Below are 18428 nucleotides of genomic sequence, written 5' to 3' on the forward strand. Positions count from 1 at the left end.
AAGCTGGGAGGTCAGGTAGGAAGTGCTGTGTTCAGGAAAGCCTGTGAGATGAAAGGGAAGAACAGCCAGCATTCTGGAGCAAAGCTTGGTATAAACAAGGCTGCATCTGAATAATGATCCTTAGTTATTAACTCTCAGAGCTAACAAGGAGGCCTTATTGTTGAAATCCCTAAAGTAAAAAGAATTCTGTTGTTATAAATCTCATACTCTCCAGCCTTCCCAGGGAATGGTCTCAGGAGCTCCTGTCTCAGAAGCACACGGAGAGCTTGTTCAGAGGGCAGAAACCCGGCCTTGGTCCTCCAGTTTACCGAGTCAGCAAAACTCAATCCAGGTATCTTGGGGGCACCGTGGCATCTTGGCCAGAGGGAGTTTAAACCAGGGAACTGGCATCTTCACCAAAGTCTGAGAGCTTTAGCACTCATCATTCTCTCCCCTCTGAAACAACTGTCCTGACAAGGCAATGTGTGAAATGAGAAATATCTTGAACACAAAACCATTACATTATAGAAAAAGCAGTGGATTTCGTGTAGACGAAAAAAGCCTTGTACATTTCTGCAGGTAGAGCCACTGGGCTTCACGTTATCCTGACTACTTATTTTTTAAATTATATTTACAATACTGTATTTAGAAGGAATTTTCCGTCTTTAACAGAGTTTGGGAAATTATCCATTCAAAAGAAGTTTCCTTTGTAGTTTTTAGCTGGTAATGCTTCAAGGTATTTAAATCCACGTGGAATCATTTGCTTGACACTAATTCTAGACTCATAACGGGATTTTTTTGAAGTTACACAGCTGCAAGTAACTGATTCAGCATTTTGTCTTCTTTTTGTTAATTATTACACTTGATTTATATAACTAGAAAATATGTTATTGGCTACAAGCAATGAGACACTGATAGAACATAGCTTTTTCTAGTGGAAAAATGTTCAGTCTGGGAGAAAAGGGGTTTTAGTCTCCCATTGCTCCCTAATGATTCTTTAGCCTGCTTTACCCAACCTCCCGCTTTCCTCATTTGCAAAACCAGATCAATAGGAAATGTTTCAAGCTGTAACATTATTTTTCACTGGATTGTTACATTCTGGGATTGCCACTTTAGTGTAAATGTATTTCAGTATTCCGGGGTCTCTGAGGACACTTAGCTGTCTCCTAACTGGATTATCTGTGACTCTGCCTTCAATGGCTTGCTTTTCAAATGGCTTTAAATGTTGTGAATGTCCTCTTTTGCATCAATGCTTTCTGAAAATTTTGCTGAAACACCTGTCACCTCTCTCTGTGTGGATATACATATTTCCTCCATGTCTCTCAGAACTGTTACAGAGTCAGCATGAGACTTCACTGACTAAAATAAGACACATAACTGATAAAGTAATATGACGAGGTAAATGTTGATGTAATAAAAATGGAATAATTTATTCAATAAAATGAAAGCGGTAAGTGCCTTATCATGTAGATAACGTAAGTTCACATGGCCTATAAATTTTGGAATTATTCCATAGAAAGATATCATCCATGTGTGAGTGTGTGTGTATATATATACACTCAATGCTCATTATTTACAGGTCCTCATTATTTGAGAGTCACCTACTCACGACAGTTTATTTGCACCCCCCAAATCAAGGTGCTCTTGGACATCTATAGACATGTACAAAACAGCAAAAAGCTTACGCTCAGTGTAAATGTATTTCAATATTCCAGGGTTGCGGAAGACACTTAGCTGTCCCTAACTGGATTATCTGCGTACAATGTCCTCAACAATGGTGAAAGCAAACGGAAGCCACCTGGTTGTGTGATATGAAAAATCCCTGAAGATACATTCTAATCTTCTAATTTCCCTAAATATCCGTTGCCATGGTTTTACCACCATCCTCCAGTTTTTAGAATTACACGTTAATACAAAGGAACTTTTGCTCCCGTGTTCAACTGCCTTCTCAGTATCTCCTTTGAATGTGTCACAGACATACCAAACTCGAACTGTGTAAAACAGAGCTGCTGGTCTTTCCCCTCAAAGTTTTTCTCTTCTTTTCTTTACCTTTCTTTTCTTTCTTTTTTTAGGGAGGAGTACAGGGAGAGGGAGAATCTTAAGTAGGCTTCAAACCCAGGGCTGAGCCAGCGCAGAACCCAATGCAGACCTCGTTCTCGCAACCCTGAGATCATGACCTGAACCCTGAGCTGAAACCAAGAGTTGGACACCTAACCAACTCCACCCAGGCGCTCCCTGCTCAAACCTTTTATGACCACATCTTAAATAATGGTGACCCAATTACTCTAGTGGCCCAAGTCAAAATGTGATGCTATTTTTGTTTTCTTTTGTTTTCTCACACCTCACATGTATTGAATGAGAAGGTCGAACCCCCCTCCCCCACCCACACTGCTATAATCCAGTCCAAGCTGCTACCATCATCTTGCATGGACTCTTGCACTACTTGAACTGGTCTCCAAGCAGGTCTCTACTCCTGTTACAGACATACAGATGGACATACATTATATACGCATACATACAGATCTATACCTTATAAATATATCCATGTATATGGGGGGGGTGTGTATGAGTGTTTGTGTGTATACCTCTGCTCCTAGATGGGCACTTCCTGACATAGGCGTCATCATGATCCCATCAAACGCAGTCAGATGGCATCTATCATTGCTTAAAACTCCCTGGTGTCTTCTTGTCTCATTCAGAGTAATGAGACTTCCCCTCCTGGCCCTGCCTTGACTCTTGTTCTCCCACTACTTGTAAATTACTTGCCATACTCCAACCACACTAGATTAGTTGCTGTTTTCTGAACGCACCTGGCAAGAGCACTGCTCTCAGGACTTAGTACTTGCTATTTCCTTTGCCTGGAACATTCTCTCCCCAGATATTCACTGCCTGATCTTAAGCAGTGAGTCCTCCTCTGAAACCTCTCCTACTTCAATTTAGTGTTTCCTTTTTCTGTGTGTTTTGCTCCAGAAAACTGTGACTTCCTGACGCAGTGCTATTCAGTGTCCACAGTGATAGAATAGGTGGCTGCCGAACAATGAAAATGTGACCAGTGAGATTGGGAAAAAAAAAAAGGGGGGGCATTTAATTTAATCTTATTTTATTAATTTAAGTTTTAATCTTTAAAACATGTTTCTATTCATTTAGTTGTATTAATTAGTTTTAATTAAATTTTAATTGAAATGGGCATTTGTTGCTAGTTCTACTATACTAGACAGCACAGTTCATCTAGAATCCATTGTTTTGGGTTTGGTGACAAAGGGATCAAGATTCTTTTTTAGGACATTAATATACAATGAACCCTTCCTGTGCCCCCACCAGCACCACTGGTTGAAAGACCACCTTCCCTTCACTATAAATCAGTGCAAACTTTGCAGTAAGTCAACTATCCATGCATAAGGAAATCTGTTCATAGACTATTGTGTTCCATAGATGTACTTATTTCTCCCTACGCCAATCACACAGTTTCACTTAGCCTGTCAGTATAATGTCTTTATATCTATTAGAGTTGAGTCCTTCAACTTTATTCTCCAAGACTGATTTGGTTCTTCCTGTCCCTTCAAATTTGCTGATATATTTAGAACCTCCTTGCTGGTTTTCACCAAAACAGTTACATCAACCAACAAATAAACACCTCACTGGAATTTTAATTAAGACATACTAAATCAATACCTACACAGGAAGAATTAATATTTACACTGTACTGAGTTTTCTAATCAATAGGATTTTTATATTTCCTCATTTATTTAGAATTTTATCTCGAGCATTTTATGTTTTTCTATGTAGAAGTCATGCATATCTTTCGTTAGATTTATTACCATGTATTTGATATATTTTTATGTGATTGAAAATAAAATCTTCTAAAACTTCATTTTTTTTTACTGCTGGTATGTAGAAATGAAATGAAGTTAATTTTCTATGAATTTGATATCTAGTAATTATCCTAAATTTTAATAGTTTATCTACAGATATATGTATATGGAAATACACACACACACACACACACACACACACATACACACAGTAATATATAACCTAGTCATAGACTAAGAATGAGAATCAATAGATAACTTGGTCATACACAAGTAATGATAATCTTAGTTCTACCCTTCCAGTACTTACATCTTCCCTTTCCTTCTCTTGTTTTATTGCACTGGCAAGGACCTCCAATATAATGGTGAACAGAGTGATAACAGCAGACATCCTTATGTTAATGCTCGTTACAAGGGTAAAGCTTTCACTATTTCACCATAAAGTGCGATAGATGCTGTAAGATTTTTGTTAGTACTTTTTAACAAAGTAAGGAAATTTCCTTCTGTTGGTAATTTATTGAGTTTTCATCTTCTCTTTTATCATGAATGGATGTTGAATTTAATCAAACACATTTTCCATGACTATTAACTTCTATTTAAATTTATATAAGTAAAGAATTCAAGAACACAAGTCATGTGAACCTACATTTGAAAAGTAAGTATTTTTCAAAGCTGACATATGTATCAGTATTCTAAAAGAAATAAGGTCTGTCCTTTTTGTTTGGGGACTTAATAAGATACATATATTATGGGATGTTCTACACAGATACCAGATTCATTGAAAATAATGAAACATTTCTAAATCATTACCATTAAACTATTTTTAAAAAGTTTAAACTATTTTTAAAAAAAGTTTTTGTTAAGTTCTTCCACTGAACAACATATATTTTAATCAAGTTGAAAAGTAGGTCAACTTTCTACTGGTTTCATTTTAAATTTGTGTGTTTAAAGCATTCATGCAAATTTAACTATTAAATGAAAGTTGATTGACTCACCAGTCATATTGCAATATAGAAGAAAGGGCTCCAGGGGACCACTTCCATCTGAATCTATATAGTAAAACCCTGAAGTATTTCCTCTGTGCTTATAGGCTTCACATGACTGCTCATAGATAGCTGTAAGAAAAAAAAAATGGATCTTCATAAATGGAATAGCACAAAATGAGTCTCTTAAATTTTAATTTGGACACAAAATACAGTAAGTTTTGAAATTTAGTATGTATATTACTGACCAGGAAAAAGGTAAAACATATTTTAAAACAAAACTCATTCTTTTTTAAAAAAAATTAATATGGATGAAAGCTTACACAGAAAAAGGTAGAATAAGGTTGAATTCTCTGGCATTTCTTTTTGTAACAGAACATGAGATTAATTAGTCAAAACAGAAATTGATTTTTACATTAGGTAAAACAACAAAAGAGAAGGTATGTGTCTTAAATGTCAAAATGGTTCTAAGTATAATGTAACATCCATTTTGGATATCCATCCTAATGGGTCTTTTGACATCCACTTTGGAATTTCTAATTTTAGTGACCCCTTGTAATAATCTCACATCTGAAACACAACAGTATAATCCCTTTAAATAATCTGCTTTAATCCAATAATTATGTAACAGAAAATTTTTAAATAATGTAACTATTCTTTCTCATATAAAATTATCTATAGATAAAATCTTTTAAAAAATTATGACTGACAAAGCTCATCAATAATTTTAAAAGTCATTTATGAAAGAAACTTTCTCTAATGCCCTGTAAAGAGAATTTAATATAATTAAAATTGGAAGCAGAAAAAATATTTCTATGAAATATGCCCTCAAGTGGTCTCAATGTGTTTTGGTCCGTAACTGGATGTTTTTGATTATATAATTATACATTTTCCATGTACAAGGTTTGATATTAACAACTGTATATGATGCACATGTCTCATTGAGCACTTTGCCAAATGCAAATAAAAAGCATCAAGCTTTTTATTTTATGAAATGAGAAATAAGTTACGCCCTGAATGTCTTTCCTTGATCTAGTCCAAGTTTTTGAAAATTATATTAATGACTTTTTAGGCAATATAACTAATTTGCTCAGTGTTATAGAAATTTCAGATAATCATACAAATTTATTTCTCCACTCTTCCATAGTCTGATGGTTTTATTTTCTTCCTATTATATACAGTATAGACAAAAATATAAGCATGGATTGTTTTAGAGTCACTTTTATATTTTGTGCAGTGAAACGGGCATTAAAAATGGTTAGTTTACTCACTCCTATATGCACATATTTATGTTCATAAATTCTTTGAAAGACGTTGGCAGAAAAGACTCACGATTTGAGAGTCGGGGCTGGTATTAGAAAGAACACGTGATTGCATGAGGGTAATTAGGAGTACATTTGCTTTGTGTGTATTGCTTGACTCCTTATAGCATGACTGTTTACCACATATGACCTATGATCAAACTTTCGAAGACTCCTTCTCTGCCCCTTTGTCTATGTATTTATGCCAACAACAGTACAGGCTTCACTCTAACCAGGTTTGTCATCCTGGCCCCTTTCTCAGAATGGTTATTGGCCAAACCCCTTCAGCCATTTGGACTATCTGCTCAAGAACACAGTCAGTTAACGCGACAGTTAGATCAAACTGTGGCCACGGATGAAAACATCTTATTTATCATCCACTTGTTCTCCTTAGAATTGTTTGTGTGCATATTTAGATTCAGTCCTCGATAACAATTACAAATACATAGTTAAAACACATTCAATTAGCTCTTTGTTTTGAGCTAGTTACTACAGTTAGGATGATGGCAGATATAAGAAAGTAAAACAGACGGCTGGCTGGGTGACCTGGCTCAAGTAACCTGCTTCTGGTCACAGCGAGGTGTGGCTTTAGCAACAGCCGGCATTCTTCATGACACTGTCACAGAGAAAATGATGCTTACGAATGACTCTGGCTGTAATGGTACGGGCATGAGGGGCGAAACCAGGAGCTCCTCCTGCTCACACCCTTGCCAGCCCTGAATCAGGACCTCTGAGGGTCCCTTACAGAATGTCCACAGCTAGGAGCCCAGGAGTCCAGTCTCCACCCTAGCAAAGTAGCACACAGTGAAAAGAAGAGGAATGCGGAGTCTGACGACTTTGCCCATAACACCCTTCCCTGAAGTTGACGCTATAGGACAGAGTAGTAGGAGTTAGGGTGCTTGGCAAGGTCAGTAATGATATGGAAAAACCGGGAAAGAAAAATGGTGATCTCACCATCATATATACTGAAAAAGTGGACACAAGTCTTACAACACATGCAAACATTTCATCAGAAAAATGGCATGGTTTATAATGTAGGAAGAGTGTTTTTTGTGATCCCAGGCTCTGGAGCATAATTGCAAGTATTCACCTCCTCACTATGCCTCAACTATTTGAGGAGCCTGGGGCAAGGGGACTGATCTCTCTCCGTTACTTCCTGAGTCAACTGGGGATAATACTAGCACCCACCCACTACGGTGGTCATCAGAATTCGAGAAGGTGGGACATATAAAACACGAGATCACTGGCTGGCATTTACAAAACACTCAATAAAATGAACTATTTAATGATTAACATCATCATCTGCCATCCTTATTTCATTATCCTCATAAATGGGGTCACAAGGGAATTAAAGGATTGCATAGTCTTTGTTTACGTTTATCCTTAGCTGCCTCTTGTTTTCTGCACATATTTCCCCTTTGCAAGCTCTCCTACTCTTTCCTATCCTGTTTTACATTATCTATTTCTATAAGCTACTTTGACAACTTCTGGAAAAGAGGTGTGGATTTCAAATAAGCTAGAAAGCAGTTGGATGCTGAACTTTGGGGTTGTGCATCCCAATATGTGGACATAGATGCAACCAGCCATGGAAAGGGAAATGAACAAAGAAACCAGAACAGAGGCAAGAAGCAGCAGGTGTGTTCAGCTTACAGTTGTGGCAGGTAGCTCCTGTGTACCCAGTGTTTGCACAGTTGCAGTGAAAGGTGCTCCACGACTGGGAACATTCACCACCGTGTTCACAATAGTTGGGCAAACACCTACGAGAAGTTGCAGATACAATCACTACTTTTCATCCTGAGCCATCATAAAATATTGATCACTTATACAAGGTCAAGTGAGGGGAGAATGTCAACAGTAACAGAAAGGGTAAATTTAACATGACTCATGGTTATTCAGTCTGTCGTTAAGTGGTTTAATCACAGAACCAAACCGTCGATCGATAAATTCATCAGATTTCAACCAATTCCCAGGTAGTTGTGACTGCTTAATTTTCAACATGTCCTAATATATCAGAGTCCTTTCTTTTCCATAAGCGACAAAACACTAATTCAGTATGTTGTCACAAATATCAATAGCTTACATAAAACAACAACACTTAACCATATTGATTTCCTACACTGAGTATTTAAAATAAGAAGAAATAAAGAGAGAAGAAAAGAAGGAAGTAGGAAAGAAGGGCATCTTTATTCACTTTTTGAGTGAACACCTCCAGGAATGTTGAAGGTGCATTGGATAGACACATGAATTCCTAGCAGTGTCAGGGTACTCCAGGGTGCTAAGCAGAACTCAAAGGGGCTCTCAGGATATTTTAACTTTTCAAGAGAAATACAGGCATACTTGATATCTGGCCAAGACTGCACAACTTCGTAATTCGAGGTAATTCAATTTCAACATTAGAATGTAATACTTTCCTTTTAATGATGCCCTATCTTTAAAAAGCTGGATTTTCAGTGGTTGATTTAAAAAACAAAACAAAGCAGTACTGCGTAAAATCAGTGTTGAATAAAAATGAGGGTGGCGGTGTCTGACCTGATTCCAAGCTTTTGAAAAGTTGCGCAGTACTCAACAGGTAAATACGTAATTATGAAGTAGTCGTGTTTAATTCAAGATAAAATTAAACTACTTACATAAATACTATAATATATACTGACTTTTATAATTATATGGATTATATTATATATATTACATGCTGGTATATATGTGGGTGTGTGTCTGTGTATGTATATGTATATATATAGAGAGAAATATATATGTTTCACAGGGTTACTAAATTTTAGGGCATAAATAAGTTATTTGGACCTAAGCTACTTTTAAAATGAAAGTGTTAGTTATATTTTTGGGCTTGGAACACTACAAGAAAATCACTGAAATACACAGGGTGCTGTAGACAACAAAGCCTGGGAGCTTCTGCTATCAACTTGAACAGCCCTGATCAGATTATTGATGCTTTTAGAATGTAGAGTAAAAGATATATTGAGACCAAAGCCTGAAAGCTCTCTTTTTCCTCAGAACAAAAAAATAAACTGCCAAGCCTGTCAAGAAGGCATTCATACTGGCGTTTCTGCCACCTCTGTTATTAAAAAACTAAGGATGGGAAACTTCACGTTTCACTGATAGGATTTCTTCAATTTTAACTGAAAGTAATGTGTTTGATTTTTCCTGATTATAAAAAATAGATATCCACTGTACAAAAATCAAATGATCCAGGAAACAATAGGGAAGAAATATAGTTTAGAGCCCCATATACAAAAATCACCACTATAAACCTATATACATTCGTGTGTGAGGTTGTATTTATAACTATAATCGTATGTTATTTTACAACCTGTTTTTTAAGGATTCACAAATAAGTAATGGGCATCTTTCATTGCCAACTAAGTTTACATGTATTTTAGCATTTTTATAGATTCATAGGAATCCATTTGAAGAATGTTTCAGGACGTATTTAATTTTTCAAGCATTTCAAGTCAATAACAATCTAGAAGAAAGAGGGAGATTAAAACAATAATAATCCTAGTTGGTGATCAGAAAAAAAAAGGACAGAGCAGGGTATTCTTTACAGACCTCAGCTATTTTTTTAAAGGGAGCAGATATATGTGTCTATACCTAAGATCCCAAAGAATGAATAATTAGTCTGATAAACGTGCTATTTCTATTTGATTTGCTGCTGCTGAAAGATACTGAATTCATTTTCCTTGATTCTTGTTAGACTTGACTTTTCACATTTTTAAATTATGGTGTGAAGCCTAGATTGTGGATGTTATTTAAATTCACCATACAGGGGCACCTGGGTGGCTCAGTGGGTTAAAGCCCCTGCCTTTGGCTTGGGTCATGGTCCCAGGGTCCTGGGATCAAGGCCCGCATCGGGCTCTTCGCTCAATGGGGAGCCTGTTTCCTCCTCTCTCTCTGCCTGCCTCTGCCTATTTGTGATCTCTATCTGTCAAAAAAATAAATAAATCTTTAAAAAAAAAATTTCACCATATATTAGCTCTGCTTGACAACTAGTAACCTACGGCAAATTACATTGTATAGTGAAGTACTGATTTTCATTCAATGTCTAAACAATTTGCACTTTTCTCCTCACTAGTTACTCCAATACAAAGTGAAACAACCCATCAACCCATTCTCTCTAGCCTCCAACACTTTCCCGTAGACATTTCCATCCTTACTTTCATTGCTCGTAACTTACATGGGGACACAGGATATGGACAGCAGGTCCGTTGGTGGTTCTATCCTCACCTCTGCTGAGGGACTGACTGCCCTCAGCCCCCAGTTACCCCCAACCCAGATTTCTGATGTAGAGCCACACCCCCTGCATGTCCAGAGAGGACAAACAGAGGGCTTCTAGATGAGTGTGTGTGGGTGATTCCATAAGGAAGACGTGAGTGTGTAAGGGGTGTGGGAATGATCTTGTAAGTATGTGTGAGTGTGCATATGTATAGATTAATGAGTGAGGAGGGACGAGAATGTGTGTATAAAGAGTGTACATGTAAGGTTTGTGTGTGGTAAAGAGCTTTGGGGTGTGTGAGCGAGCACACAAGTGTGTACGTACACATGAAGGCTGTGTGCAATGGCTGTTCATCTATGCATGTACAGTGTGTGCAAATGACTGTGTAAGTGTGAGTGTGAGCATTTGTGTAAATATATGTACACCTTTATGAGTAGGCTTGATCTAAAAGTTATAGTAAAAAGAGCTACACTGTCAGTTCCTGTCAGATTTTTAAGTATGTTTTTAATGTTCTTGTGTTTTTATTTGCAACTTATTAAACCATTAAATTATGTGTTTATTATACATAGATTAATAGTAACCACAATAAATGTGAACGTGTTCCCTGGGGGCTATGCAGCTCAGCAGGCAGACACTTCCATGGGACCTTCCCAGCCCCGGGGCACTGAGATTTGATGTGGGCTCTGCTTCTGAGCCATGTCCTCTTGGCCAACTTCCCCTCTCTGTGCATCTGCTTTCATATTTGTTAGAAACAAATACTACTAGGAACAAAGCCCGTGGGTTTCTGTGAGGATTACTTTAAGTACATATTAATTAATTTAAAATTCATTTCAGGGAGGGCCCCTCTATCTGCTAAATGGGACGCTGGCCAACTCATAAATCATTTAATAAACCAATTAGATCTTTAAAGTTTAAAAAATTAATAAATAAAATTCATTTTAGAACCCAGTCCTTGCACACAGTCTCTCACACACATGTAGACACTCACAAGCTCACTCCCATATCTAAAAGCACCTTACATACTCACCTTACATACAAGTCCTCACACACACCCTCTCACAACTTGTCACACACTAACTCATACAAACGCACACACACACAACCATGCTATTCCAACACATGCACACACTTGTAGGTCATTCACACACGCATTCCCAGACTCCTTGCACACTCACATCATCCTTACACAGAGTCATTCAAACTGATATACTAATTCATGTTCAATGCTTAGAATGCACCCTGGTAAACAGATTTTTTAAAAAGACATTATTTAATAATGCTTGGAAGCTACATCAATAGGTATAGCACATAAGACCAAAATAAAGAATATATATTTTCTTCTGAATATAAGAGGATGCATTTAGAGATACTTTTGGAAATTTAAAAGGTAAACAAATGCCAAAATTACTTTGATTTTTGCTATTATTTTTAGGATTACTAGGGTGACCATTAGTCATAAGTTTCTCTTAAATAAATAAATCATGTATAGCCAAGATCTATCTGTAATTTGCTTACTATTTCTGTTTTTCAGATGTGGAACTAAAACTATACATTCTCCAACTGTGCTGTATCACAATCCTCTATTTTATAAGTGTGTATCTCCCCTAGATTCCTTGTGTAAGGGGGTAGCTTTAGAGAAATCCCCATTGGAGAAGTGTGGATCAACCTGTACGAAGAGAACGGTCTGCAGTCTGAGATGGTCAACGTGACTATCACTAATAGTGTGGATGACTGAACTTGCCCATGGGGACCTAATGATTGCTGGCCACTGAGGAGAGAGCCCTGCCTTGAAAGAGCTGGCTCAGGGAGCCTTGCCACATGCCCTTTCCCAAACTGGGATTAGGTTCTAGAGCTGGTGTGGATGTAACTTTGAAGAAGGTCACTGTCCTTTAGTCCCAAAGTCAAGTCAATTGAGGTTTACCGTCTAAATCCTTCCTTTACATATCATCTTTCATTGTAGAAAGATTATTTTTATCTACAAATCGAGTTAAATAAACAAATGCATATTCATAAAAAGGAAAGTAAGGCCTTCTAATCTTTTGCTAAATGAGATTAAAATTACTTTTTCCTACACACAGCACAGTATCTATTAGTGTTCAAAATAGGATCCCCAGACACTGATAGACTAATGGTCTATCAGATATAACATATATATAATATGTAATATTACATATAATAGATGTGTGTTTATATTGGTAAAATGTCTCATACAAATAAAAAGTTATTTTTAAAGCTCAGAATTTATATTCATTCAAAACATATACTAAGCACTACTACAGGGTAGGGGTTAAGTCTGTCACAACATTGCTTAAATTTTTTATCTGTAATGGCTATGACACTCCATTGAACTCAAGAATTAAAATTAACACCCTTGATATTAAAGCATGACTGGCAAGATTACTTGGCTAATATGCCCATGCCTAAAAATACTTTTCTAATTATTAACTATCAATTATTATTTTAAATGTCACTTGTCCTCTACAAATAACTTCCAAATCTTGCATTATCATGCCCGGTACTGGACTTCTGATAGAAACTACTGGGTCATCCTTACACCTTGATCAATACTACAGCTCCAGACTTTTCCAGAGGAGAGGCTCTTTTTATTTTCCCTGCAGAGAAGACAGTAATGGGTTGTTAAAGGTACACATTAGGAGCACAGCAACCTGTTAAATTGCTATGCTTCTGAAAATATTACTCAGCTGTCAGAGAAACAAAAGACACTTTGATAACTGGCTCCATCCATCTCTGACTTATTGGTACGTAGTGATCAATACTACGATTAGACTGTACTAATTTACTGTGTTTAATGATATATTTTTGATACATTTACACCCATCTAAAATTATAACAGCATCAACATTACCTTTCGTAAGTTGATAGCATATGTACATATCGATAACATGGTCACATGTCTTCCATCTAAATTTTATCCCTGGAAATATGAAGCATAAAACTAAAAGTGCATTTTTTCCTTTTTTTTTTTAAGATTTTATTATTTATTTGACAGAGAGAGAGACAGATCACAAGTAGGCACAGAGGCAGGCAGAGGGGGAGGAGGAAGCACGCTCCCTGCCTAGCAGAGAGCCCAATGCGGGGCTCGATCCAAGGACCCTGAGATCATGACCTGAGCCGAAGGCAGAGGCTTTAACCCACTGAGCCACCCAGGCGCCCCTTCTTTTCTTTTCTTAAAGCATCTTATTTCTAATGTGAATGTCATCCATTTCCCGTGGAACAGATGATGGCAGAAAAGAGAAGTTTAAGAACATATTCATTTTAAATATAAATTTTAATATGCTGCCGAAAGTTTGAAAATGGATAGGTCAAGGTAAAGAAATGAGATGGCCCTTACCTGTCTGTGATTCCACATGAGTCTATCTGAAGATCACTGAAGTTTCCAAGGGACCCCTGCTGAACTGAAATCAGATCTACCACCTTGTTACCGATAGAAATGAGTCTCATACACCCCTGAAATCCACCCACTGGATTTTTACATTTGGATCCGAAGCTGTTGTCAGGGCAACCTGACCAAAACAAAAGAAGACAAAGTAAGTCAGGATATCTCATAATGAATCAGGATTTAGCATCACAGATGACTTCAGTATGAAAAAAGAAAAGAAAGAGGTACTTGGTTAATTTCTCAAAATTAAAAGTGGGAAGAAGAGCCCTTCGCAGTCAACATTAGTGTGATCTAAATGACATACTGCAGTTCATACGAAGTATTTCTCTTTATTACCATAAGGTTTGCATGAGATATATAATTATATCTCATATTATATTTATAAATAATTATAAATATGACAATTATTATAACATTATTTCATGTTAGCCCTATGGTAATAAAGAGAAATACTTTGTATTAATAATATATATAATAATTATATACTATAATTATACAACCTATATACTATATTATCATTATATAAATGACATATTAAACTTAAACACAGGAAGTCTTTTGGTATGCAAAACAGGGCATAAAGATTGAAAATGTGCACTACAGATAAGAAAAGATAAATCAGTAACAGAGAAATACCTTGGTATTTAAAGCTAACTACTTGGGAAAGGAGCTGTGTTGACTTGGAATAAAATTACCAACTATTTAATTAAATACTTTATTTTCATATGCATATAAGAGCCATACACACATGCATTTTAATAAATCATAATGACTTAATGTCAAAAACATTTCACTGTGGTTTTATTTATTCTTTGCCTCATAAAAGAATGTTCCATTTATATTGATTTTTTTCTAACACTTATCTAAGACCTGTTTCTAATTATTTCAGTAATAAAGAACTATATTATTAACCATTATTCTCTGGGGTTTAATGACGTTCTAAGTGTTTCTCTAGCCAAGTGAAATAAATAATTTTATGGAGTATGAACACATATATTATACTTATGTATTTTTCATTAATCTTTCTCTGCTGTTATGGTTGTCAAGCACTATTACAGTTTGAAGAATAAGAAATGAATCAGCAACTTCCTAATTCCTACACAATCCACATTCTTTTTCTTCCTAATACCTATACAATCCACACTCTTTCCTAATTATAACTATCGTGACTGACAATACTTCTCCTTAATGCTTGCTTTCCTAACAAAACACATTAACATGGTAAGTAAAGGCCAGGATTCATACTAAAAATTGTTATCAGGTACATTGGAAAATCATATTTTAACCAAGGGAGACTTCGAAGTTGCAAATTTGGTATATCAAGAAAAGGTGATGAGAGCTCTTGGAGTATCAATCTATTGTACATGGTATGACACACATTTTCAGTGCTTAAAATTCTTCTGTGGTGTAGGATATGGTTATCATAACTTCGATATGTTTTCTAGATGACTTATTAACCAATTAAGAATGTTAAAGTAAAAACTGAGAGGATAATAGTTCAGTAACATTTGGGGGCGACTACAATATGCCAGGAATATAAACAGCTCTGCTAATCTCCTTTCCTCCAGGTACTGTTTCCTGACACATTTCAAACCATTTCAGAATAAAATAAATTGTGCAATATGCCTGTAGGGAATAAAACTAAGCAAACGCAGTGACAAAGATAGATTACGGAACTTTACAGAAAGCACATCGTCATACCATTAGACACTTCATATTCCTACCTACAATGTTTAATAAGCAAGAGATTTTAGAAATAAAGAAGGGTTCAAGCCAGGTTCGTCTCATTAGTCTACGATAACAGGCAACCACAAGTTAATAGATTGCAATGGCAGAGAGAAGTTGCGCACTGAACCCGTTCGAGATGGAAGTTCTAAAACATGAAGATTTCTGGGGAATGCTTAATGGTGAATTAATGGATGGATCCATTACTGGAGGCAGTCAGCATGTGAAGCACCTCTAAGGATGACAGATAAATTATCACTCGGTGTCACCACACCAGAAGTAAGATGTCAGCTTGACTTCATGGATGGAGAATGTTTGCTTTGCCCAAGTGGAAGTGTGAGAATTCTGCACGAGGCCTAGTATCTCCGGTCTGCGCTGCCCAGGGTGTTATCAAGAGCACAAAGATCACACGGGGGGATACTGCAGGAATTAGGCGTTTACCTGCCCACAATCTGGAGAACACATTCTTAAAATTCAGAATTTATAAATGACACAAGCTGAGCACCAAGCACCACAATGCAATCCAGGGTTTTGAAAAGCACTCGGAGGGAGAAGCAGAAAACAATGGATAATGGAGGATGACATGGCGTACATGGAGTGCTGTGATTTCTGAACAGCCCCCTCCGCCAACATGACTATCACTATGAAGACCGGCCTAGAACACAGGTACAACGCAGGTTGGTGGAAGAGACTGAAGCTATTTTATGCCAACTATAGGCTGATAAGATCACTGGAAAGCAGCAGCTGAATTGAGAGAGTTGTGGAAAGACTTGAAGGAAAGTATCTCAGAACATTGGATATTTATTACCTGAAGATAAACCAGGTGAAGAATTAAAAACTTAAGAAGAACCTTCCACCTAGATAATATGGATCCTATTACTAGAGTAGGCTCTCATGCACACAGAGCAGACGGTCTTCTAGGGCCAACAACTGTGACAGTTTTCCTTGGGACTCAAAGCATCCAGCGATAAAACTGGGAAGAGTTGGTCATCCCACTCTCCTCCAGTCTACTCCCTGAATCCAGAATTGCCAGCCCCAAGCCCTAAGTGAGCTTTCGGAAGGATGGACCTCTTCTACCAGTCTCTGGACCACAAGTCCAGGAAGAGAAGAAAGGAGTAGGGCAGGAGAAGGCCTCCTGCTTTCTTTTGCCTCTTGTTCCCACCCGGGAAATGTTAGGTTGCCCTAGAATGTGCAGGGTGTGTGCTTTTTGATCAGTAGAATCTCATGTCCAAAATGTTCTGGAACTGAAGGACACCAGTTGAGATGATTGATTGAACAGCGATACCTAAGTAAACCTGGGATTGTGATTTTTTTTTTTTTAAGTCCTTATGGAAGCTTCCACAGTATATTGGTTAGGAACTCAGAGACACCTTAATACATCTATTAAGATGTATTAATTATAAAGAACACGGGAGGGAGAATAAACCTCAAATTCAAGACAGTGTTTACTTGGGGAGATGAAGAGATAGGACCCTGGAGGGGCAAATGAATGTTGATAATACTGTATTTCTAGGCGGGGAAATGCACATGTAGATATGCACAGTATTCTAATTAGTACCCTTTAAAAGGCACATAATGTAAGAGGTGAGCTACCAAGGACACGGGGTACAGGGAATATGGGAACTCTCGATCTTTGCAACTTTTTCATAAATGTAAAACTATTCAAAGATTAAAAGTTTATTTAGATAAAATAGTGTATATTATTTGTACCATAATAAAAACAAGCAAAATTACAGCGTGCATGTATGATACATTTCACCATAAAATATAACAGAATGAATAATAGCAATAAAAATTTTCTGCAAAAAATAGGCATCGTTAAATATGAACACGAGGGATGCAAAATACTTCAAGAACGAGGATTCTATTTTCTTGATTTATGCTTTTATCCAGTCTATTCATTTTATCTAGTCTTTTTTTCTTCACATTTAACAATACGCCTGTTTTTAAAACCTTTTAGTGCTTCTAAATCTTTTCCTTTGAAGTGAAAGCTCTTAATTTGCTCCCCATATCTTACCATTTATTAAAGGAATGCGTTCCTATGGATTGCTATAAAATCAACCATCTATTCCATGAGGTTTAATAAACAACTTGGTTCGGAAATGAACAAACCTCAGGAAAGGAGGCGACTGACTACATGTTTGAACGTCTTGCCGCTGTGCTGCCATTCAGAGCAACGGATTAGACAGGGGTTTCCTTTTTTTTTAAAGAAACTGTTTATTTTCCCTTGACCTTATTTCCATTTTGCTTGCCTGTGTGGAAGAGCAGCTAGAGACCCCTCAGGTGTCGTTCCCACGCGTTCAGTGGCCGGAGCCACGGGGCCGCAGCCCAGCGCTCAGGGGCCGGCTGGGCGCTCCCGCCTTCAGCAGGAAACAGGCACGGAGGGCGCCTGCCCGCGGTCAGAGCCGCCTGCGACTTCCGGCCGAGGCTGAGCTGCGGCGGGCTCAGGAGCTGGAGCAGTCCACCCATCCCTCCCTGGTCACGACGTCTTCAGGGCCGTCTGCGCTGGCTAGTCAACCCCGCGGCAACTCTGGAGGAGAAGCGACCACGCACGCCTCGCCCGGGTGGTCACGGGAAATGAGTCCACGCATGCGCAGAACACCCCCGGCCAGCATCCGCCACCTCGGACCCACGGAGGGAGCTCCCGTGTTCTTGCACGGGATAGAGCTGTCCACGTGGCACGGAGGAGAGCCCTGTGCTCCACTGAATGGTGGCGGGCAGGTGAACGCCTCTGTGAGACGCTGGTGGTCAGCCCGGGGATCAGTCACCACCAGCAGTCTAGCTCCTAGAAGGCTGCCTCCCTCTGGTTAGTGGACGTTCCAAGGGTGAAGCGTCCTGGAGTAGGAGTCGCCCCAGTGGCAGCAACAGACTTCAGCCCAGCGCGCTGGCCGGGATTCCTGGATGAGAGGACACTGACATCAGCCACGTGTTCAACGGCAGGAGTGGCACGAGCTGCCAGCAGAAGCGTCTCCCAGTTCCTCCGCAGATTCATGAGGTGGC

General features: G+C 38.0%; 1 protein-coding gene across 2 annotated transcripts in view; it reads right to left on the minus strand.

Moving 5' to 3' along the window:
- CNTNAP4 (contactin associated protein family member 4) overlaps nt 1-18428 on the minus strand; it is a 260192-nt gene that overhangs the window by 66880 nt on the left and 174884 nt on the right. For both annotated transcript variants that reach the window (XM_045989410.1, XM_045989411.1), the window contains exons 10-12: nt 13656-13827; nt 7726-7832; nt 4787-4906 (exon numbers count right to left, since the gene is read on the minus strand). In XM_045989410.1, the coding sequence (XP_045845366.1) occupies nt 4787-4906; nt 7726-7832; nt 13656-13827 (399 nt within the window). The remainder of the gene's footprint in view (nt 1-4786; nt 4907-7725; nt 7833-13655; nt 13828-18428) is intronic.

This window comes from Meles meles, chromosome 19 (assembly GCF_922984935.1).
Source record: "Meles meles chromosome 19, mMelMel3.1 paternal haplotype, whole genome shotgun sequence".
Lineage (NCBI taxonomy): Eukaryota > Metazoa > Chordata > Mammalia > Carnivora > Mustelidae > Meles > Meles meles.